The following is a 24,757-nucleotide window of genomic DNA, read 5'->3' as shown; positions in this document are numbered from 1 at the left end:
AATAGAACCTATCTGTCCTTTTCAGCGATTCAAATGGTCTTGGCTCAAGAGGTTTAATCTTCCCATTCTCGAAGAGCATTTGAAACATGTTCGCATAAGAAGTCCCAATAGCCGTGTATACCTTGTTACACCTTTTGGGTGTTTCAACTACTTTGAGAGATAATGGTTTTCTCTCAGTAATCTTTGTGTGCATGATTTTTTCAGTGGCACACTTACTTTGTACCAACTTTGCATGGTCGAGGGCCTCACGGCACATGTCTATTGCTTCCCTCATGGTGTTTATGAGAATTCATACCTCTATTTTAGTGGCCGGTTGTTCTCCTGCGGGAGAATCGCTCATGGCATCGAAAAAGGTTTCCTCCTCTTCTTCGATAGCATGAGTTTCTTCAATCGGTTTAATGAGGAGTGATGGGTCTGCATGGACTTCCTTATCAGAAATTGCCAAGGAGTCTGAAAGTGGAGCACTATTGATACTTGGCTTCTTACTTGCAGGAGGCAATGGGAGTTTATTGCTATTATTAAGTCTTGAATAGCTTCCTTCAACTTCTAACGGTTCTCGGTGAGATGGCCCCTGCCTTGATGGTACTTGCAATTTGCATTGGGGTTCCAACTAGCCGTCCTCTTTTTGACAAATGCGGTGTCATAACTCATGCCAATAGGTGTGAAATTTCTCTTAAATGGCTTCTTTTCTCCTTGATTGTCCATGTCTAGGACCTCGTTTAAGTTAAAGGTGCTAACATTGTTTGAGTGGGTGGTTTTGGAAGAAAAAGGATTGTCGTTCTTCTTTCCTTTCCATCCACTGTTAGAGTTGCTAACAACCTCCCAGATTCTTTTTCAGTGGGAACCTCAACCATTTTAGCGGAAGTTTCCCTCCACTTATTGAAAAAGGAAGTGAATCCTTCGTTCTCTTTTTGTTTTAACATCTCAAGTTCCCTATGGTCAGTTTCAACTTGAATGTTGCATTTGTATCTATTAATGAAAGCGTTTGTTAAAGAATCCCAAGAGGAGATTTTCTCCTTGTCAAGGGAGAAAAACCATTGTTGACAAACAGTTTCTGAAGATAAAGAGAACAGCGAATGGAAAGCTTTCTTATCAATTCCCTTAATGTTCATTATTGTTTCAAAAGCTCTCAAATAAAAATAAGGATTATGAGTTGGCTTGAACTTAGGAATGTCGTTGGCATTGAACTTCTGCGGAAGAAGTTTCTTGTCCAAAGAGACCCCTTATGAGCTAATCCCTTGGAACTTGTAGTCATTGGAGATTTTTCTCAAGCTCTCTTCCATTCGCTCGAGCTGTTGTTGTTTCGCAGGGTCATTGACTTGAAGAGCGAGAGTTTTGAACATCTCGGTCAAGCTAGCCATGTTCTGTCTTAGTTCATTAACTTCTTCTTCGGTTGCCATTTTCTTCTTAGCCTTTCTTCTTTGTCAAAACGGTTTATCAAAAAGTAGGACTTGGACGAAAGTATTGTCTTTGATTAGTCGCCCTTCCTTTCTTGACCAAGCGCTATAAATATTAAACCATTTTGACTTAATGACTTGACTTAAATTGACTTTGACTTTATTGGGTTTAAAAAGCAAAAATAGGGTGCATATTTTTGGGAATCGTGTATGGGTTCAAGGTTATGTTGGGAGGAATAATATCCGACTTACCCCCCTAAAAAAATGACGGAAAACACGTGCACACAAGACTCTCTAGATATGGTCATGGTGAACATATATACAAAGTGTGTGCTTAAAAAGTGAGTGAAAGTGGCATGCTTTGACACTTGTGTAAGACCATAGGACTATATTCCTAGACTCAATTAATGGACTAAATAAAGCTTTAGTTATTAATAAACTGATTAATTAGACTCGGCATGAGGACTCAGGCAGAAAACTGAACCATCGCCGAAGCAACGGAACCGTCACGAAACGCCAGGGCCATCGCGGCGTGATAAAAGTATCGCGTCGCGATGGACACTTCGTGTCGCGCCACAGGTCAAACCTTCGCGTCATTACTGAAACGTCGGTTTGGACCTGTTTCCAGTGTTCTACCTTAAAGGTCAAGCCTGTAGTCGTACTAAGTCATATTTAGTCAATTTATTAGGCTTTAATTAACCATATTAATTAATTAATTAATTAATTAAGCAAAGTCTTATATAGTCATTAATTAGTTTATTTAAACTTATACACAAGTCAAACAAACGGTTATTGTAAACACATTTAGATTATGCGCAAGCAAGAATGAACAAATAGTCAAGTAGGCACAATATGATGTAATGAGTTTGCAACCTAACCATGGCTCTAGTTCTCTAAATTTCAAGGATAAGGGTTAGTCAAAGAGGGTCCATGGTTATGAGTCTGGATGCATCGCGCGGAAGCCTTACCTTTGGAAGGGTTGGCGCGTATGGATGGGACCCCACAAGTTAAACTTGTATCCATGTTGAATTCACAAACTCGGATGTACCCTTCGTTGCAATGAGCGTTCGATTGGGTAGATGGAGCGTTACGGTCAAAGCAAGAACGCAGATTTTCTGGCTCGGTATTGGAAGAACATAGCGCGAGACAACAGGGACTATCACGAGACGATAGCCCTGTCATGCCGCAATATTGCTATCGCGTCGCGACAGAGCCATCGCACTGCGATGGGCACTGTTTTCTCAGCGCCAGTTCCTACATGCCTCAGCAGCTCTCTTTGTTCTTAGAATTTTTCAGTTTTCGCAGCATTTTTTCGATTCTAGTTGTGAAAGATATTTCCCAAATTTCCTACGTGTAAAAGCCTATGTTTTTGACGCATTACGGATGGTCTATCCAATGCGGACCTTTTTTTTATGCTTATGCCAATAATGTCAATCAAAATTACGCACTGAATACTTAGAACTTTTCGAGTCTCATCCACTCATTCTAAGTCATTGTCAAAATAAATTTTAGGAATTAAAATAGAAATCCTCCCCAGTGGAATCTCCAAAAAACTGTAGGGAATATTTCAACCATCCCACACTTGAGCCCCACTGTGATCACTTAAGTATGGTGGCGTCCAAAGGGAAGGAAGGTAGAGCAAAAGAGTCGCCAACAAGTTTTAGGAACTTGTAAACCGTCCACAGGGTGAAGGTTACACCCCTTCATGATCCATGAGATCGTTAACTCCATAATGGTCTGGAACCATGACTGGATATTCGGGGGTGAAGGTACAAATCCAACCTAAAAGAGATTGAACCTGCCCTAAATAGGCCTCTACGTACTTTATTCTTCTCATATTCATGTGCGCTTTCTGACTAACATACAATCAATATATTAATCTTAAACCTGTTTAATCTATGTTGGTTGAATATTAATGTACAAAAAAATCTATTATTGGCGATCACTTGAATTAAAATCACATTAGCCTAAACAAAATTATTAATTATCTTATTAAGCGTGATTTCAAGTACAAATTCCCTTTAAACCTGCAAGAAAGGGCGTGATCAAGAAATAACAATAATATCAAGCAACAATAATATTATTGACAACAAATCATCATCACCATAAAAAATCTCAATAAAGCATAATAACATTATAAGCAAGATCCTAGGCATGATACTAACAAGATTAATAACAAACCCTAGCATGTTACTAAACAATAAATATCAAAGCTTTAACCCTAACATGATACTAGCATGATAGAAGAAAAAGGAAGCAACTTAAACATGATACTAGGAAGCAATAAATAACACCCTAACATGATACTAGGAATTAAAATAATCTAAACATGCTTTCTAAAGAAATAGAGCAATAAAACAACTTATTATGCTGCCTTGTATCTCTTTCTATCAAAACAATACACACTTTAGTAACTTCAATGAAAGTATTAAATCAAACAATTAATTTAAATAATTGAAATAGGGATTTAGGACCAAACCCTCAAAACTTATCAACCTTTCATGTCTAGGGCGAAGTCAACTTCGAGCTTGGTTAAGGGCGTCAAAGACTCGTGAATGCGGTATTGTATTTCAAAAAAGGGAAGGCTTAGAAAGAGGGAGAAAGAATAAGCTTCTAGCTTTGAGAGAGAAAGAGAATAGAATTAGATGATTGCTGATGATTGAAAACGGGGAAATAATGCCCCTATTTATAGAGAAAACATCCGAAACACTTCGAAAAGAGTCAGAATTTGACTCGAAGTAAAACAGACCCTATCGCGACGCGACAGACCCTATCATGATGCGATGCCGCGATAGGCTCTCCCGCAGCGCGATGGCTTGATCAGGATAAAAATCCTGTACATAGTCCTTTTCCCAATATAATTAGGTAATTAGACTCCGTAATTATCTTAATTAAAATCAGTTTTATCTTTTATAACACTTGTTTTATTCCAAATTGAATCTTGATCTTTTCTAAATAATATAAAAGTATAATTATTAATCCTAACTCTATTAGAATTTAAAATAACATTCTAGATTACTCTGGAAAATTAAAATAATTCCTAATAACTTTAGGAATAATAATTAATGGGCCCTCCACTTGATCATTAGGCCATATAAAACCATTTTGGGTCCAATTTAGTATTTTGGCCATAACTCCCTCATCATTCATCGGAATTGGGCTTATAATATATCGTTGGAAATCTCTTTTCGAGCCCCATCCAACTACACTATTATTGAAACCATATCATGGACCAAACTAAATTGGACTGGACATTCTCCATAAATAAGGTACGAAAAGAAATATTTTCGAAAACAGAAAGAAATATTTTTATTAAAAACAGAGATATTCACAAGACCCTTCCACATTTTACCTCGTTTGATAATCAAATGAAATGAAAGGAATTAATCACTGGGTTTGATTTTTGGGGAGACATAATCAGGTTTCTACACGGCTCTTTCTGGAATCTGTGAGAAGTGTTGTCTGAGCCATGTCAACTTCAAAGAAGATCCCTCAAGAAACGGCTTACCCTTATCATCAACGCTAGGTCGAACTCCAAGCAACTCCTCAACAAAGTCATGCCATCCCTCAAGTGAAGGACCAATGACAAGTGGGCCGTGAACTCTCAAACCTAACAAAACGACAACATCATGTAAAGTAATGGTGGCCTCTCCCACCACAAGATGGAAAGTATGTGTCTCCTGCCTCCACCTCTCAACCAACGCAGTGTGAAGAAAACGGTTAAGCAAAAACCCTCCACCTGCTATTCTATGCACATCGTAAAACCCAACACGCTTCACATAGTCCAATACTCCACCCTCTACCTCCACTCACGTCCCAAGCTGACCACATGCTCCCTAACTAACAAAACTCTATCAGCCACGCCACTCCAAACATCATGACTCCTATGGGAAGTTTGCAACCGTAGAACAGATGAATCAATTGGGCCTGGTCGAATCACCGGATCCATGAGACCTGCATGATAAGAAGAAATTTAATTAATTTTAAGCATGCATAAGAAAAAAAATATAAATAAATAAGATTTTAAAATTTTAGAACACAAATTAGGCATTTTAGTATTATTTAATGGTCGTACCCAGATGATCCAAAACCACCACTAATTATAGGACATGTCTTCTTGTTATGCCCAGGTCGCCGACAAACACTGCATGCCTTCTTGACACGATAGGGACGCTCATCCATTTCATTTCAGATTCTAGTAGACCATCGACCTGGGCCTCTTTTTAGATTTGGGTTGGCTACAACATTAGGCCCATTGTAAGTGGACCAATGGCAAGGATGAGAAACTGGTGTGAAACACTTCGAGTATGAAAGTCCGTATTCAGCGGCCCTAAAAAAAAGAATCCACAAAATCTGAGTGTGATAAGCTTCGATGTCGACACACTGCTAGGACATGAGAGCATGGCAACTTGTATATTTTTAACTTCTCACAAGTACATGTCTTTCCCATCAAATTCACAGTGTGGGAAGTACCACCTTTACCAGCTTTTCTCCTTCCACGACCTGTCCTAACCTGATACAACCCTATAGCATCATAGTCAAAAGCAACAAGCTCATGGTGTATGGCTTTCTCCATGTTGGCCTCTATTGTCTTTGTAGCCTTTTTTGATAACTCATGGACCTCTTCAAGTCTTCTTTTACTCCAAATTCATCTAGTTGTAAAATAGGAGTTAACTCGAAAAAAGGTCATTTGCACTAAGGCAGTTATTAGGAGACAACGAGCCCCTTTTAAGACTCCACTAAAAACTTCTGACATGTTTGTAGTCTTCACACCAAACCTTAAACCAACATCATGGTGCATGGACCACTTATAGTATAGAATCTCCATCAAGTACCGACGAGTCTCTACATTCAAGTCACCAATTTTGTTGATGTAGTAATCAAACTTCTTCTTCTGCCTTGCAGCAGCTGCTTTGCCAAAAAGGTTCTTTATGACGACACTTTAAATTTTGAATTCACATTAGAAGCCAAGTGACGTGTGCAATACTTGTGATAGGCATTGGGCTCCTCCTAACCACTTCCAACCTCATCCATTGCTGCTAAAATGCCAGCATGTATATTAGATATCACACATAGACCTTTTTTAGCTGTTACCCGAGCTCTAATACAAGCCATGAACCAAGACCAACTATCATTGTTTTCTCCTTTAACAACCGCAAACGCAAGGGGGAGTAATTGAAAATTAGCATCGGTTCCCATAGCAATAAGTAGAGTCCCTTTGTATTTGTCATATAAATAAGATCCATCAATGGTGATAAGGGGCCTACAATGACGGAATCCATCAATACATGGCTTGAATGCCCAAAAAACTCGTTGGAAAACATAAGTTCCTGGTACCGTACTCTGTAACAACCTCCACTCAACAACAGTTTTAGCATTAGATTCCTCCACTCTCCGGCACGGGGGATTGATGCATTGACAAGTTGTTTGAGGAGTGTCGACTTTTTTTTGGGGGGGGGGGAATGATTCTGTTGAATTATTTTACAAGGGAAAAGGGGAAAGTGATTTTGTTAAAAATATACTTAGTAAATACCAACCGCTACTTGAGGTAGCGGTTTCTAATTAATAAACCGCTACTTGAAGTAGCGGTTTTTAGTAGCACACCGCTACTTAAAGTAGCGGTTTTCTAATAAACCCGTTTTAAAAAAAATTCCCACTGAACCGGTGACGTGGACGGTACGGTGTGAATTAAAAAAAGATTAGTTGTAATTTGGGAATCAGATAATTTCCCAATATTATTTAGAGAAAGGGCTCTGATTAAAGTAATCCCACTAAGCGGATTTGGTTGATAAGACTTTGGATTTTGTATGACCGGGTCTTTCCTCAAGGATAGTCTTTCAATATAAAGACACTAAATTGGGGGGTGTGCATCCTTAAGAGAGGAATTGAGTTTTAAGAGAATTGGTTTTCACTATTTGAAATAATATTTGAATTATTGAGTTATTGGAGTTACTTGAGAATTGGTTTGAAACTATGAGATTGGAATTATTGAAATAAACATTGAAGTTTCCATGATTTGTTTGTTTGCTAATAAATTGAGTTTACTTATCTTGCACTTAAATGTATTTTCCATATTTGGCAAATTCGTGTTTCCTATTTTATTTTGGTTTGCCTTGTTTACTTTAATGGTAAGCAGTGATGAATTTTTCAGCTGGAGTCATTAATTTGAGCATATTAGAGTCTAGGTATTTGCTTCACCTAGATCAGAGATGTTTGTTTTTTATTTAATTATGAGTACTCATAACAATGGTTATTATTTTAAGTATTAATAAAAGAAAGAGTTTATTTCTCTCGCAAGTTATGGTTGAGTTGAGTTTTTAATTGTTACGTTGGATGATAAGATTAATTGGTTGGATGACATGATCAATTGTATGGATGATATAAGTAACTATGTGGATGATATCTACTGGCTAAGCTATTTTTCTAGGTGACAATCTTATTTCCTAGTGATCAAAGAAGCAACCTACAATATCCAAGTCCTCCACAGAAGTAGAGTATAGTGATGTTGCATACACGGTGCAGGACACTCTTTAGATTCGATCCCTATTATAGATTATCATTTTGTTAGGGAACATGTTGCTCATGGTGACCTAGTTGTTCGTTATGTTCCTACTGAGCTACAAATTGTTGACATTTTTACAAAAGGTTGCATAGATTGAGTGGGTGTAATAGAGGATAATAAGGATATTCAATTCTAGTAATTATACTATTGTACGTATTATCTATATATATATAAGAGCTCGACACCTGTGTTAGGGTAAGCCGTATCATTATATTCACAGATATAATTAATTGGTTGGATACTATAGTTAATTGTCTGGATGATATTAGTAATTACTTGGATGATATCTTTGATTTCTATGTTGGATGGTATGATTAATTTACTATATAATATGGTTAATTGTTTAAATAATATTAGTAATTACTTGCATGATATCACATTAATTGATTTACATTTTTAAAAGTTGGTTTTTATTATTGTGTTTGTTTTACGAATAGGGGTGTTCGTTCAATTTTCGGTTTGGATTTAGACCAAATCCAATCCGATCCGAAATATAATTAGGTTTCCAAATTTTCAATCCAATTCGATCCGAATTACTTTCCCAATCCAGTCCGACCCAATTCGAATTATAATACGTTAATTTATAGCGTCTAATAGATTATTACGATAATATAAGAATGCAATTATAAAAATAACATTTTGTTTAATGCTAAAGATTAATAAAAATCTTGAAAATAGTCATGATTAACATAAACTGTTTAACATCAAGTCTAAATAAATTGTTCAAAATAACTAGTACAACTAAAAGGCCACACCACTGGTCCATTACAACAATTACTCCATGCATTGAATATCAATTTTAAGACTTAAGACAACAACACTTCCATATTATACCTGCTTAATTCTAAAATTCGATTTTCGATTTTGTTTGGATCCAATTAGGATCAATCCGATCCAATTCGAAAATCCGAATTTTCAAAAAATTGCAATCCGATCTAGTTTGGATTGGATTGGATTGGATTTCGATTTTAATCCGATTTACGGATACCCTACTTACGAAGTCATTGATGATAAAAGTCTCGCTTATAGCTTTTCAAGAGTTATTATAATTATTTATTATTATTCATCACTTATTTATTTATTTATTTTTTATTATTATTATTAACTTTTTTTTTGAAAGATTATTATTTGTTTATTTAATAACTAATAAGGAGTTATAATTTACTTATGTCATTTCTAATCAATTTAGTTCATTCATTAAATTTCAATTCAAAAAGACGAGATTTAAATATCCCCTAAAACATGTCATGTGTTCACCTCAATATCACGGAACTTGAAACGAACCTCTAACCAAATTTTAAAAATTCAAAACCTTAGTTGAAACAATAATCAATAAGATCAATCAATAGAAGTGAGTAAAGATGTACACATGTTTTATATATAATCTTTCTGTTTTTAAATACTTGCTCTATTTCTCTATGCGTAGAATTTTAAAAGAATTTGGAGAAAGTAATAAAATATAGAGGTAGTGGGATAGGAGGAAAAATAAAAAATTACTCCCTCTGTTTTTTTTATTTGCATCACTTTGGATTGCACAAAGTTTTAGGAGAGTAATAAAATATTGTGAGTAGGTGAATAAATTATTATATTAAAAGTAAGATAGGGATCATGAAAGAGAAAATATGTGAGAGAGGATATATATTTTTATTATTTTAATGGGGACCATGGAAGAGAGAAAAATGATAAAATAAGTTGAGTGGGTTTAAAGTAAGAGAGAGAGAAATGATAAAATATACCTCGTAGCATAAAGTTACCAAATATAGAAGTGATGCATTTTAAAAAAACACCCCAAAAAGAAAAGTGATGCAAATAAAAAAAACGGAGGGAGTATAAAAAGCAAAAGTAGTTGAGAGAATATGAGGAAAGATAATATGAAATTAATAAAATATAATTTATGTTAAATCCGGTAGGATTGAGAGATTCCATAGATAAAGTTAGAAGAGAATAAAATTCCATAAATACGCTACATTTTAATAAAATTCCCGCCGTACTGTCCACGTCATCTTTTGTAAACCTGATATTTTTTTAAAAAAAAGGTTTGAAACCGCTAATTCAATTAGCGGTTCATTAAACTAAATTGCTAATTCAATTAGCGGTTTATTTGTTCAACCGCTTACTCAAGCAAGCCAATCAATATTACAGTACATAAAACCGCTAATTCAATTAGCGGTTTTACATTATATGAAACCGCTAATTCATGATTCGTTTGGCATTGCTGTGGTTTTCTGTTTTTCTGTTTTTTTGTTTTTTAAAAGTAATGATATATGTCTCATAATGAATAAAAAATTATTTAAACTTATTAAAATCATGATATTTTTTAAAACTGACAACAGAAAAGTGGAAACACCTTTTTCTTGTTTCATGTTTTTGGTTTTTGGTTTTGAAAAAGACAGGAAACTAAAAACCAAAAATGATGCCAAAAAAGCCCTCAATTAGTGGTTTTGTTTTAAATTTGGCAAAAAAAATATTAATAATACACTTGCTGACGTGGACAGTACGTCAGTAATTTTATTAAAATGTAACGTATTTATGGAATTTTGTTCTCTTCTGACATTATTCATGGAAATCGCTCAAGAGAAATGAATCAAATATTATAAGAGATTTCTAAATAAAAAAATGTAACAAGTATTTAAAATCGACCAAAAAAAAAAAAAAAATAGAACAAGTATTTAAAATGGAGGGATTATATACGTAATATTTGTTTTCTCTTTTTCTCTCTCTTTCCTCCGATGTACTTGTAAGAAATAAACAAGACTGAGAAAAAACAATTAAAGTAAAGAAAAGAGAGTGTAATCCTGTGTATGAGTAGTATAGAAATGAAGTATTTTAAGAGCGTTGAAAAATGAAAATGATTTAAAAGCGACGATTTCATCAATGCGGTATTCTCGCAGTATCCCCCTATCATCATCACCTTCTTCTCACTTTCTCTCTCTAGAGAGAACCCGTAGGCGATGGCGATGCTAGCTACCTCCATTGTCGTCTTCATCTTCATTATGCTTTTTCTCCTCATCCTTCTTATCCTCCTTGCTTGTAAACCATGGCGATTCTTCTCTCGCTCTTTTCGTCATCAATTACCTTCTCCTTCCAAGGTCAGTTTCTCCTCTCTTATCCGCTTTTTGATTTGATTTGATTTGATTTGATTTCAATTTCTTTTGTTAGGGTTCATTTGGTAATGATTGATTTTGAATTTTGTGGCTTTTGGTTGATTTTGATGTTGCATTAGGTTAGGGTGATCGTGTTTAGTTGATTTGAAATGATGATGATGATGTTTTGATTTTGTTGTTGTTGTTGTTGTTGTTTGTTTTTTAATGATTGTTCGTGATTTTTGTTGATTTTGAAATGTTTTTGAGTAATTTATATGTGTGTAGAAAGGGGTTTAGAGCTGTGAAATGATTCATGAATCTGGAGGGAGGGGATTGGATAATCATGTTGGAGTATTCGGACATGTTGTTGTAACATGTCAGCATTGCTCGATTTGAGTGTGAGCTTAGGTGTTGATTTTATGGATGTAACAGTGTCACTAAGAAGATTAAATTTTTCGGATCATATGAATCAATTGATTTTAAGAGTAGTGTTTAGGTGGTTTCCTGAATTTCCTTATGTATTAGTAGTGATTTGTTTCTTCTTGCTGTCGCCGAGTATGATGTAATTGAGTTACTGTTATTTGACTGAGGTATACTTGGCGTTAGCACCCTGCTGTCCTCAATATTGATTTGTTCTCCATTTATTTCTTGCTGTTTTACTCTATAAAACTCCATCATCATGGTAATATAGATGCGTCATTATTCGTTGTTATCAGTCTTTGATTATCTTTATGTACACCATAAGTTTGAGCTCGTTTAGTGGAAAGAATTGTAATTATTCAGTAAGAGCATTGCTATCATTATGGATAAGTTGATTCTAGACTTTTAGGCCATAGGTTATCGTGTTAGCAGAACAACTTCCAGAGTTCATTTACACTTTCACACTGCCTGTTTCTTAATTACTGAGCTGATTATTTGTTCTGATTGGGCATTATTATCTAGGTATTAATCTTAAAGCTAGATGTATATGGTAATAGAGTGCACCTATAAGGTAAATAGGTGTGATAATGTTTAGGGTTGGCGGCGTGATTAATTGAGCTCCCTTTAGTCCTTCTATACCTTTTTTAGGCTAGAACTTAAAATAATCTGCATAATGTCACCATTTCTGTCTCGTAGATAAAAAATTTGTTGGAAAATGTCATTCTTGTCTTCAATTTTCTAGTATGAAGAGACAAGTTTTGGGTATGGCTTAATTGACATTTCCAAATGGTTAAATGGAAAAGGTACTGATTGTGTTTTTTTTTTAAAAAAAAAAAAAAAATTCTATGATGACTAGCCTTTGTTAATTGAAGATATAGAATCCTCTGAAACTCAATGCTTTAAAGAAAGATTGAAGTTTTTATAATTTGCTCTTGGTACAAAAAAAAAAAAAAAAAAAAAAAAAAAAAAAAAAAAAAAAAAAAAAAAAAACTAGAATTATTGCAGGGATGTCAAAGGAGCAGTATGAAAACACCGGTTTATTGTCATTTTTATGTCAATGATTGTTGTATGAAAACTATGCCTTATATGTATGATGTATGCCTCCTAGATACCTTAGATTGTTGGTTTTCCTAACATGGAGCCTGCTAGATATTAAGGAAACGATACTTGAAATAGATTCGTTAATTGTTTGAGCTTATAATAGATAGTGCTACATTAATTATCTAAAAAGTAGCACCATATTATCTCATCCACACTTATTGCTAATTAATTATGTACATTATTTATCTATTTGGTCTTTTTTTTTTTATTTTTTTATTTTTTTTATTTAGATGCCTTCCTTTCCTTAACATTCTGAACTCCCTGATTGCTCTTTTTTATTTTAATTTTATTTTAGTAAAGAAACATCACAAATATTGTGATTACATTTTTGAAACCTGAACAAGTTTGGAATGGTTTTATTTTTTTTTTAATATTCCTGAACACAATAACGAAGCTAAATATTTGGACAATATAGGCTTGATAAAACCTTGTACTCTAATTTAGCTTCAAGCCTCCATGTTTGTTAAGCCCACCCATACCTGTGCTGCATAGCTATTGTTTATTACTAATGACACATATCATATTTATCCAGTTTAATTTGGTTTTTGATTGTTGTTAATTGTTGACTTTTACATTATTTTTTTTCGGTATCATGCATAGGTTGATGAAGAGAGGCCTTTGGTGCAAGAAGATTCTGATCAGCTCCCAAGCCCAAGAAATGAACCATTGAATTTTCACACCCCAGAGGATTCACATTTGCAAACTGAAGGGAATTATAGCTCACCTGGATCACATAGCCTTACTTACAAACAGAGGCTTCCTCCTCCTGTACCTCACTTGACACAAGGCATGCTACTTTTCTTTGTCATCCTGTCAAATAACTCTTTTTGCTTTGGTATATTTAATAGTAATGTTATAGAAGATTAAAAGCTGATTGCTTTCCTCTTCATCTTCAAACATTTAATTTTTATTTTTTTATTCGAGTATTATGTTAGCGTACAGATTTTTGCTTGATGTAAAGTCATGTTTCTATCAGCCTGCAAATTTTCATTTTTCTTGAATTTGAAGTACATTTTGTTGGTACACATCTTTCTGTTGGTTGATTGAGTAAAATTTATAGTCCTGGTGCATGTCTGTATTTGAAGCATTTGAAACTTGGAAGTTACAACAAGAGGATATCTATCGATGGTTTTTTCCTTACTCAGGATAGCAATCATCTAATAAAAACTTTTTCTTTTGGTATTAGTATCTTTCTCTAAAATTTTCATTTTGATATGTCATGTTAGGGACACTTGTGATGCTTAAAGTACTACTCATTTGAAATTGACCAGTAATCTGGGTTCCTAAAGTATCACTCATATTAATATATTATGTATTGATCTAGATAGATCACCTAGATGGTTAGCATCTACCTTTCATGAGAATGTTTCTCTTGTAATGAATATTGTGATAGAGAATTTGCATGTATTTGCAAACCTTTATGCTTCTTATTTAATTACGTACTTCAATTTACTGGAGCTAATACTTAGAACTTTCCCATCTTCCAGGTGGCAGTTTAGTGTTAGACATAGGTGATCAGGCAGAAGACCTTGTAGTTGGTCAAACATTAAGGCGTCCCTTGCTGACTAGCCATAATCCTGAAGAGCAGAAATGCAATGCAAAGGAAGGCCCGAATCATGACTCGAGGTTTAAGCCAGAAGATGTCAAGTTGCATAGTTTTACCAGAGATCAAGGTACTTAGTTCCTTATACCAGTTATACATGTGTAAGAAGACTAGGAACTATTGGAAAAGAAATATATTTATAATTTATTGAAACTGTAATGCATATCATTATATCTTCCTGTTAGTGGTGCAGGAAGCTGCCTCTCGCTTGAAGTTATCACTGGCCCTGCATGTGGGCTTCGATGTTCAGTATGGTCTACTGATGCATCTAAGCTTCCACTAACTCTCGGAAGGGTCCCGCCAAGTGAGGTGCTGCTGAAGGATTCAGAGGTTTCTGGAAAGCATGCTATGATAAACTGGAATTCTAATGTAATTTTCTTTCCTTTTATAAGAACAGGACTTTACTACCCCTCCATTTGCACTGCTTTTATTTGTTTCCTTTAGGGGTAAATTATTGTTGGCTTGTTCTTGCAGAAATTGAAGTGGGAGCTAGTGGACTTGGGTAGTCTTAATGGAACTCTTCTAAATACAAAGGCTGTACATCATCCTGATTTTGGAAGCAGAACTTGGGGTGAGCCAAAGGAGCTTGTTGGTGGCGATGTAATCACTCTTGGTACCACTTCCCAGATAAGTGTGAGTTCTACAGTTGTGATATGGTAATCATGTCTTTGGTAAATACATCAAAACTGTAGCAATAGTTATTTTGTTGGACTTTTGTTGGTTGACTATTCAAATCCTTGTATGTGACATTGTGCATGCTTCATAATCTTATATGAAGGTGGCAGATTGTAAAGAAAAAAGGAAAACATGATAAAACCAACATCCATGAGCATATTGCTTTTCATGCATTGAAGTAAAATTGCGAATAAATTTCGTAATGTTGATAGTCTGTTGAAATGAGTTATTGGTTCGATTCTTCTAGTTTTGTTAGCATTGTCGTTTGAAATGACCTTTTAAAATGCACTTGGAGGTATCTTATTGTGCTTTTTTGCTATATATATTTAGTAGATCTCAAGTCTTGTTAGCATTGTGGGCATGCTTAGCTATTTGTCTATTATTTGGACTTTGGAGTGATGTAAGCAATATGCCAATTACTTCCGCTGAAAATCACTTGCTCTATACATACCACTTTGTGTTTTTTTGATAAGCTGTTGAATTTTAAAGTTGCTTTAAAGGATGAAATCTGTTTTTGATGGGAAAATTACAAATCAATGGCACTTTTTTAAAGTCTCTAGTGCCTTGTTCCTTGTGGCAGGTGCAAATTACGCCCCTGACTCAATCAGAGAACCCAGTTGGAGTAGGTATTGCATCAGACCCCATGTCTACCCGGCGTGGAGGAAAACGACTTCCGATGGAAGATGTCTGCTATTTTCAATGGCCATTTCCTGGGGCAGAACAGGTGCATAAATATTGCTGGTCATGGTCATATGACTCATTTCTACTCTGAGTTTTTATAATCAATGTAATCAGATTTTTATTTTTTATTATAATTTTTTATACAGTTTGGTCTTTTTGGTATATGTGATGGACATGGTGGAGCAGCTGCAGCTCTGTCAGCAAGCAAGTTAGTACAAATGCCTTTCGTTTAAAGTTTTTCTTTATTATCTAGGAGCTGGATTGAAATGATTGGTAAGGTCTATTGTACAATCATGTATAAGGATCATATTAAACATGGTCAATTCTTTGGAAATCTTAACCATCAGTCACAGAAGCTACTTAAAATTACTATTAGACTGTGTTTGGTAAGCTAGCTGAAGATGTTAAGTTGGCAGGATTTGGTAATTGAAATTTAAATATTCGTCGATAGCGTGTATTTGGTAAAATTGGCTGGAAGCTGAGAAGGCTGTTTAAAAAGAGGGATAAATCATAAATGTTATAGAGTTGCAGATTTTGAGAATTTACTTACATTACCTGTAGTGATTATCTAGCTAAAAACGGGGTGAAATGAGCTGAATTTGATGTGCTACACTGTTATGTAAATTGATAAGATAGTTGAAATGCTTTTAAATTTAGCTGAAAAAGAAAAATTAGCTAGTTTGTGCTTGTTTTGCATAGTGGAAATATTAAGGTTACTAAAACGATTAGTTGGAAGGAAATATTAGCTACCTGAAATGTTTGCAAGCTTGACTAAATATGACATGTTTAGCTGAAATCGGTAGTTAAATGAATTGCTAAGTTAATTTAGCTCCTGTATTTGGCAAGCACTAAAGCTGCTTCATTTGGTATGCACTTGAGCTGCTTCATTTTGAATGCATTTGAGCTGCTTCATTTAGCATGCACTTGAGCTGCTTTGTTTGACATGCGCTTGAGCTGCTTTGTTTGACATGCGCTTGAACTGCTTTGTATGGCATGACCTAATTACTGGTTTTAGCTTCTTTTTTTTTCCTTGTTTTTTTCTTCTTGTTGTTGTTATTTATTTATTTATTTATTTATTTTTAAATTCAATTAAGTCCTGTTTGTCTAGCTATCTTAAATTTAAGCTAGATGAATTTGCAAGTTAATTTAGCTGCTGTGTTTGGCAAGGAATTAAGCTGCTTCGTTTGACATGCACTTGAGCTGTTTTGTTTGGCATGCACTTGAGCTGCTTTCTTTGGATTGGACTTGAGCTGCTTTATTTGGCATGCACTTATCATGTCATCAAGTGACCTAATTACTAGTTTTGGCTAATTTATCAATTTTAGTCCTGTTTGTCAAGCATCTCAGCTGTCTTAAATTTTAGTTAATTTAATCACCCCTTTCAAAGCAGCTTATATTTTAGGTTGTGATTATTATACTTCCTCCGTTATGCTGTAATTGCACCACTTACCTTTATACCCTTACTTAAATGGAGGAAGTATTAGTTTATTTTCTGTAACTTACAAATCCGTCTAGCTTAAATTCCCCAATACAAACTTACTTTTTAACACTTGTTTCTGTAGTTTATGCTTACAATCACATGGACAATTTTGTATTTGTTTTTTCCTTTTGTTCTCTTCCTTTTTCCCACTATCAAAATTATTTTGCCCTCCTCCCATGGTGCAATACTACTTGAATGGAGGAAGTATTAGTTTTATTATAGTCAGCTAATTTTTCAGCTTGGGACACCTTTATTTTCTCTAACTTTTCTGCTGTCAACTATACTGTAAGGGTTTTTACTTTTTTGAGGAAAATACAAACACAATCTCACAAACAATTCTGGTGTTTAAATGCTAATACTAAACAAAATCTTGAGTTGTTATTACCTCACTAATAACCCTTAAACTTGGTTACGGACTAATCCTCATGTAGCAAAACATTTGGTTATCTTTTCAAGTGCAAGAGATGATAACACTTCGCTCTTCACATTAGCCACTCATAGCTCATGCAGTCTTGCTTCCTATTCCATAATTGCCTCAGTTACAAACTTAGCTACTTTTAGCAATCTTCAATTTGTATTTCTTCCTCTTACCTTTTTCTATACAAAGATAACTCGACCTTATCTTTCCATAATTTCCTAATGACCTTTGTAGATAGGCCTACAATGGATACATAAATAACATAGTAATCCTTTAAAGGGAACTTTAGGAAATCCACACATAACATTAACTTCCAATCATTTGCCATCTAGTGTACTTGGGCATTCACTCAAGATTTATTAAGCTTCCAAACTTTACCCCCAAGTAAATAGACAAGCCTTCATTTACTTTTCCTCGCATATCCAGACTTCCAAACAGACTATACAAACCACCTGCCTGGACAAAAGCCTCAAAACAGTGTGGTAGCCTCACTGCTTAAACCACCCACCAGACTCTGCTCTAGTTCTTTCTTGCTTTTTCTTTGTGGTTGTGCTCACTTCTGAACTTTAACCTAGTTTTCCCCAACTCACTTCTGGCATCCGCATTTCAGCCATCTTCTTTCGTACTTTTAACTACTGCTTCAGGTTGATTTTGGTTAAATTTTCAATTTTTGCCATTTGACTGAGGTCTGCCAAACACACTCACACAAACACACACACTTGTTTTTCTCTAATTATATGTGTTACTTAGTATTCTTTGAGAGGGTAGCTATTATTTCTTCTGTAATTCATTATTTGGTTTTAGATCGGATAACCGGATACAAAAATTGATATATATTTGATCTGTGTATATGATAAGAAAACGTATGATATACAATTGCTGCAATTTTGGATTGAATATTGATGGATATCAGATAATCTTGCCTATGCTTTGGTGTGACAATTAGTTTTCTCAATGACTAATCAAACAACCTTTTTAAAAAAATTTTATGGGTTATGATCACATTAATTAACTACTTTAGTCAATATGTAATTAGCACACATTAACCAACTTAAAACTTGAAAGACAAACTAGTACTCTAAACAGTTAAGACATAACATATCTTTCTCTAATTCAGTACTACTACACTTGCTAAAAATAAACCTAGCTTTAACTAAGATAGGATAGACCTAAGTCACCTAACCCAGATTACAAACACAATGCGTAGCTACTATGCCTCTTTTATCTTTCAGTCTTGTTAAACATAATGCCTGGTTTTGTTGATTGATCTCTCATGAAATTAGATCTTGGAAAGTTCCCAAAACCAAATCAATGTTATTTTTTATTGTAATTTTTCAAATATAATTTTTAATCAATTAAATTAAGCCTGTATTATTAGTGATGTTGATATTTGACATGTGTGAAACTGCTGTCATCTGCCTATGCCTGCTGCTTAAGAAATTTACAACTTTGTATGGGACAACTACTTCAGTATTAGCGTCTTTTAATGCAATGTATTATGCTACCCATGCTTTTATGGCTTTTTTTTGTTTTTTTTTAATTATTATATTTTACTATTTGTTTTCTAGAATACTTCCTGAGACGATAGCAACTATTTTATTGGACTCATTAAGAAGGGAGAAGATTTTCTCACGGCAAGATGCATCAGATGTCCTGAGGGAAGCACTTTTTCAAACGGAAGCTTGTTTAAATCACTATTATGAGGTTCTATTCTGTGCCATTTCTTCAACATGGATATGAACTATTTTCAGGCATCAAATTTTTGTATGGGATTATTTTACATGCTTGCAGGCGCACTGTCTCTGTCTACTAATTTTTTGTTCCATTAAGTTTTTACTATAAAAATAAAATCTATTTAAGCATTGAGAGGACAATTTGATAATCTAATATAATTCTGGACATAAAAAAGCTGTAGATTTTTTATATTTTTTGTGGATGACTGTATCCACTAGTTTTCTTGGAAATGTTTTGTATAGCATCTAATATATTAAATGACGAGGCACTTGTGAAAATTCCACCATATGCAAGTTTATTTTTCTTATGATCAGCTAATTTTATCAAACTTACCATACAGTAGGCATACACTGGACACAATGTGACTTTTAAGGCCTGAACTACTCTTCCTTGACCTTAGTGTGGTTTCGTGCAAATCATAAAGTATGCATTTTAAGCCTTCCACACTTATCATGGCTTGAACTATTAATGTTATTGACTTTTGTATCCTATCCACCATTTCTGTGACTCATTAGTGGTTTCAGTGCTCACAACTGTAGTTCTTTCAGGGTTGTACTGCAACAGTGCTTCTAGTTTGGGGTGATGGTTATGACAGTTTCTTTGCTCAATGTGCCAATGTTGGAGACTCAGCCTGCATCATGAAGTATGTCCTTATGCTATATTTTTATGGTGCTTGGCTTTGATATCATATGTATTTGCCTTCACATGGCTGCCCACCTTCAATTCCCCCCCCCCCCCCCAAAGCAACACACACATACACACACACGAAGTATGTGTTTATGCAGTTTCGTTATGATGCTTAGCTTTGGTCACATAGATAACAGCCATTATAAGTTTGGTTTTCAACCTTGTCAAACTCAGCTGACAAAGTAATGCATCACTTTGCCTCTGATTTTTGGTTTGCAAAGTCATTCTTGGCATTGTGTTTTATCATATGGTGAAAAAGTTACATGTATACTGAAAAGTATTGAGTTTACTCTTCTGCTTTTGTTAGAGGTAAATTTGCCCAAAAAAATCTGTGTGCCATATGAATTTTTATGAAATTATTATTTGGTGCTAAGCTTTGAAAATTGATACTATCTGTAATTGCCTTCACATTGATCAAAACCTTTATTAGTTTGCTTGCTTTTAACCTTGTCAAACTCAGCTCACAAAGTAATGCATCCCTTTATCTCTGTTTTTGATTTACAAAGTCATACTAGGCATTGAAAGTTATCATGTGGTGAAATAGATACATGTAAACTGAAAAAAAATATGGAGTTTACTCACTCATGTAGTCTTAAGATATTGTGCCTATTTAATATTAATTTCTAATGCACCAAATTAAGCCTCGGCTAAATTTTTTGGATTTAAGACGATGGTTATTTTGGAGCGTTTATTTTACGTATTGTTATTGATTACTGGTGGATATTATTGTATCATTTAGACTTTTCTAAGCTGTGCTTGAATATGTTTTATTTTTAACTTCATTTATTAGTTTAATTGTTTTGTTCTCAATCCATTGGCAGCATTGATGGGAGACAGATCAAGATGACTGAAGACCATAGGATATCTAGCTACTCTGAGAGGCAACGTATCAGTGAATCAGGAAATCCATTAAAGGATGGGGACACCCGCCTGTGTGGTAAACATAATATTATGTTGTCTGTCATCTTTATGGTCTATTGTTTGATGACTTATATTCTTTTACTGACCACACTAAAACTAAAATTAAATGTATTTTTTTGTTGAAATCCATATCATTTAATTTCGTAACATCTTAATTGCCAATTTTCAGGTCTTAATCTTGGGAGAATGCTTGGTGACAAATTTTTGAAGGAGCAGGATGCTCGATTTAGTTCAGAGCCATATATAAGCCAAGTTGTCCGTGTTGGTCAAGCAAGTGAAGCCTTTGCAGTGCTGGCAAGGTAACGTTACCATCTGCCACACTTGATCAGGAGCTTCTCCTTTTGCATCCTTTTGTAAATTCAGCATGTACCACTATTGCAATATAAAGTCAATAGTCCCAAAACTCCCTATCATTATACTAAAAACCATTGAATTTGCTAAACTATCTGAAGAGATATGATGGAACTGTTGCAAGTTACTCCCTCTGTTTTTAAATACTTGCTCCACTTTCCATTTTCAGCCATTTTTAAATATTTGCTCCCTTTCCTTATCTGAAAAGCTTTTATAATATTAAATTCTTTTCTCTCAACTAGTGAACCCAACATAAATTATATCTTATTAAAATTTCATATTCTCCCTCCTCTAATTCACTCAACTACTTTTGTTTTTTACAATTTTTTATCCACCTACCCCACTACCTCCATATTTTAATACGCTCTCCAATTTCTCCTAAAACTCTGCGCATGGAGAAATGGAGCAAATATTTAAAAACGGAGGGAGTATATGGATATGCTAATGGGCCAAATGGCTACTGCACTTAATCCGTCTTATTTGCAAATACATAATTGATGATCTCTGTTGCCTGTGGAAAGTCTTTTCATTTAGCTATGGTGTATCACTTATGAAAGAAATGTGTTAAAATCATACATGCATTTGCAGGTGCCCTTAAATTCGTAGACGTTGTAACTACTAACCTTAAATTTTGGATATCTCACCATATTCTTTTGTTATACAGTGACGGTCTGTGGGATGTCATCAGTGCAAAGAAGGCTAGTCAGTTTGTTCTTCAGGTAGTATATTGTTCATGAGTATCATGACTTCTAATCTTCTTGACTGTGAGACCATAAGATAATATAATTTTAAAAAAAAAACCTTAATCTATCATGACCTTGAAATTTTTCGCTGGACACAGGCAAAGGAGAGATACTCCAGCGATAGGAAGGGCTCTGCACAGAAGATAGCTAACTTTTTATTAAATGAGGCTAGAAAATTGCGTACAAAGGATAACACCTCCGTAGTTTATGTAGATTTTGACACTGCTTTGAGAACCTTGTGTAAATATGAGCCATGATATGTAATATTTAAGGGTTTAGTAGATAATCATCTACTAATATTCGGAAGAAGTTAATTGATTCCTGGATGGTCATCATCTGTGATAAATGCAACACAGTATTTCTTCAATCTCTGGACATTGGTGGCAGATCCATCAAACTGCTGAGATTTGAAGTCAGCATTTCCCGCACAGAATCTTAATGCATGTCAATAATATATGGCAACTGATGCAGGCTAGCAAGTCATGCTTGGAATGCTTACATTTCCGTGATTCATTCTTCTCCCAGTTCAAATGTAAATTCCCTGGAAGAAGTTGCTCGCTTCAACATATTAAGCTATATGGGTTTTCATGGTGGAAAATCAGAGGCGGATATGGCCTTTTCATCTGCAAATGGTCTGTCACTGGCCTGCCTAACAGCTCCATTGCCTGCCTGAATTTATGAAGATGGGAAATTAGTTGCTTATGGCAAGTTATGAGTTGCTTGGTATATACCTTATAACTGCAATTTAACAGAGTTTTATTGATTATGAATTAATGTTCTGTAGATTTCCATATGAAATAATTCTTCAATTGTCTACAATGGGGTATACTCGCCTACTCAGTCGCTGTTACGCTGTATATGTGCTGTGCATAAATAAGCCTTTAACTGGCGTGATGCAGCTAAGTTGGATACACTGATTTTTAGATGGAGTCTAATGTAAATTTGGTGGATATTTTGCTACTGATTCCCTGTACCATAGACTTTGGCCTTGAGAATCGGTACATTATTTTGTTTCACTATTATGATCTCATGGAATCCTTTTAAAAGTACGAGTAGAAGATTTTAATGTATGAAAATTTTTGAAATCATAAGAGTGATTTAATGAACAATGTATTTTCTCGTTGAAATTCCTGATTGAAATTATTGGGATTCTTTTCATGAATACTATTCCGGTTACAAACTTACAATTCACAATAAAATAGAATCGCTATGTAGCAAAATCAACAACTCCATTGGATCAGCTTGGCTTTGACTTCCTGTAAAGCCTAGCAGAGTCTTGAAATGCTATCACCATGTGAGCCACCTTCGCCAAGAAGGTAAAAAAGTGAAAATTTCTTTGTAATTTCTGTTACGCAAATTTTTATATGCGGCCTATTATACCGTGTGGCAGGGGTTACTTGAGTTTTTGGGGTTACTTGAGTTTCTCGATCAGGGGTTACTTGAGTTTCTCGGTCAGGGGTTACTCAAGTTTTCGGGGTTACTTAAGTTTCTCGGTCAGGGGTTACTCGAGTTTCCGGGGTTACTCGAGTTTCTCAGTTAGGGGTTACTCGCGTTTTTCGGTCAGGGTTACTCGATTTGGCAGGGTTACTCGAGTTTCTCGGTCATGGGTTACTCGAGTCACAATTTTTTGAATGTGGCCTGACCAAGAAACTCGAGTAACCCCTGACTGAGAATCTCGAGTAACCCCTAACCGAGTAACCCTAACCGAGTGAACCCCTCGAGTAACCCCTGTCCGAACCCCTCAAGTAACCCCTGACCGAGTAACTCAAGTAACCCCTGACTGAAAAACTCAAGTAAACCCTGACTGAAAAACTTAAGTAACCCCTAATAAAAAAAACTCGGGTAACCCCTGCCGCATGGTGTGACCTGCTGCACCAAAAAATCGTTGTTTGTGTTAATGCCAAATGTATTAACTTCAAATATTTATAGTTTTACGGAGTATCTTATTTTTGTAAAACATAGAAATGAAGAAGAAGAAAACACAAAATTTAATAGATGTAAACAATTTTTTCAAAAAAAAAAAAAAAATGTTGTATACAAGCAAGAATAGTAACACTGCCTCTCCAAAAAAAAAACCCTAATCTCTCTACTTTCTCCTCAACCCTAGCCTTCATTGTTAATTTTTGAGGGGTTTCCATCGGATTTTTTCAGTGAAAAGCCCAATCTAATTTTATTTATTTATTTTATTTATTTATTTTGCCTTTTGTTTATTTTTAGCTTATAATAATGGTTCCTCCGTTCAAGAGGAACTTGTCTCCCTCGAAAGAAAGGGTTTTTTTCCTTCGAAAGACAAGATTTTTTTTTAATCTCCTTCGAAAGACAAGGTTTTCGAACTCCTTCGAAAGACAAGGTGCTTTTTGCGCTTGGAATAGTATCAGGTTGTGCAGGGCTATGATTGATATTGGTTACTCTGATTCAGGATACAAAATTGTCACAAGAATTTGCTTCCTCTAAAAATTACGAAGCGACGATGGATCCACTCAAAAAAGTTGTATTGGACAACAAATCTAAAATGTGCCGAATTGTACTTATATCTATGTGCTACTACGTACCCCGGGCGATGTCCTGGGTTCCCTCCACAATATACATCTTTATGTTTAAAAAATCCTTACATTAATTGCCTACTTATAAAATATTATAAAGAAAATAATTATTTTCTCAAAGACATTATTACTAATGTCTAAATGTATTCACGTTTGAAACTTTTGTTGCTTTAAAAGTTCATAATTGGATGAGTAATTTAAATTTATGGTTCCAGTGATATTTAACAATTTGAACTCTTAGACTTTATTCAAAATCCTTAATTTGATGTAATTTTTTATTGCATTTAAATTATTTCTAATGAGCTGAAAGTATTTTTACCAAATTAAAATTATATTTTCTGATTAAAACTTATTTTTA

General features: G+C 34.7%; 2 protein-coding genes across 2 annotated transcripts; one reads left to right on the top strand and one right to left on the bottom strand.

Annotated features, from left to right (window-relative positions):
* Window positions 1–4,822: 4,822 nt before the first annotated feature.
* On the bottom strand, window positions 4,823–5,973 carry LOC145580926 (serine/threonine-protein phosphatase 7 long form homolog). Its single transcript, XM_081638007.1, has 3 exons — window positions 5,835–5,973; window positions 5,243–5,351; window positions 4,823–5,144 (listed from the first exon to the last, which is right to left on the bottom strand). The coding sequence occupies exons 1-3, from the start codon at window positions 5,971–5,973 to the stop codon at window positions 4,823–4,825; spliced, it is 570 nt and encodes a 189-aa protein (XP_081494133.1).
* A 4,788-nt stretch (window positions 5,974–10,761) lies between these two features.
* LOC145582023 (protein phosphatase 2C 70-like) lies at window positions 10,762–22,983 on the top strand. The gene is made up of 13 exons (XM_081639062.1): window positions 10,762–11,048; window positions 13,164–13,350; window positions 14,051–14,236; window positions 14,360–14,535; window positions 14,641–14,799; window positions 15,422–15,565; window positions 15,669–15,730; window positions 18,989–19,124; window positions 19,703–19,797; window positions 20,663–20,778; window positions 20,932–21,061; window positions 21,778–21,832; window positions 21,955–22,983. Exons 1-13 carry the CDS (start codon window positions 10,911–10,913, stop codon window positions 22,111–22,113), a joined length of 1,743 nt encoding a protein of 580 aa, XP_081495188.1. The 5' UTR covers window positions 10,762–10,910; the 3' UTR covers window positions 22,114–22,983.
* Window positions 22,984–24,757: the final 1,774 nt, after the last annotated feature.

This window comes from Chenopodium album, chromosome 15, assembly GCF_948465745.1.
Source record: "Chenopodium album chromosome 15, dcCheAlbu1.1, whole genome shotgun sequence".
Classification (NCBI taxonomy): Eukaryota; Viridiplantae; Streptophyta; class Magnoliopsida; order Caryophyllales; family Amaranthaceae; genus Chenopodium; species Chenopodium album.
Note: the sequence above shows the minus strand (reverse complement) of the source record. Positions and strands in the feature narration are given on the sequence as shown.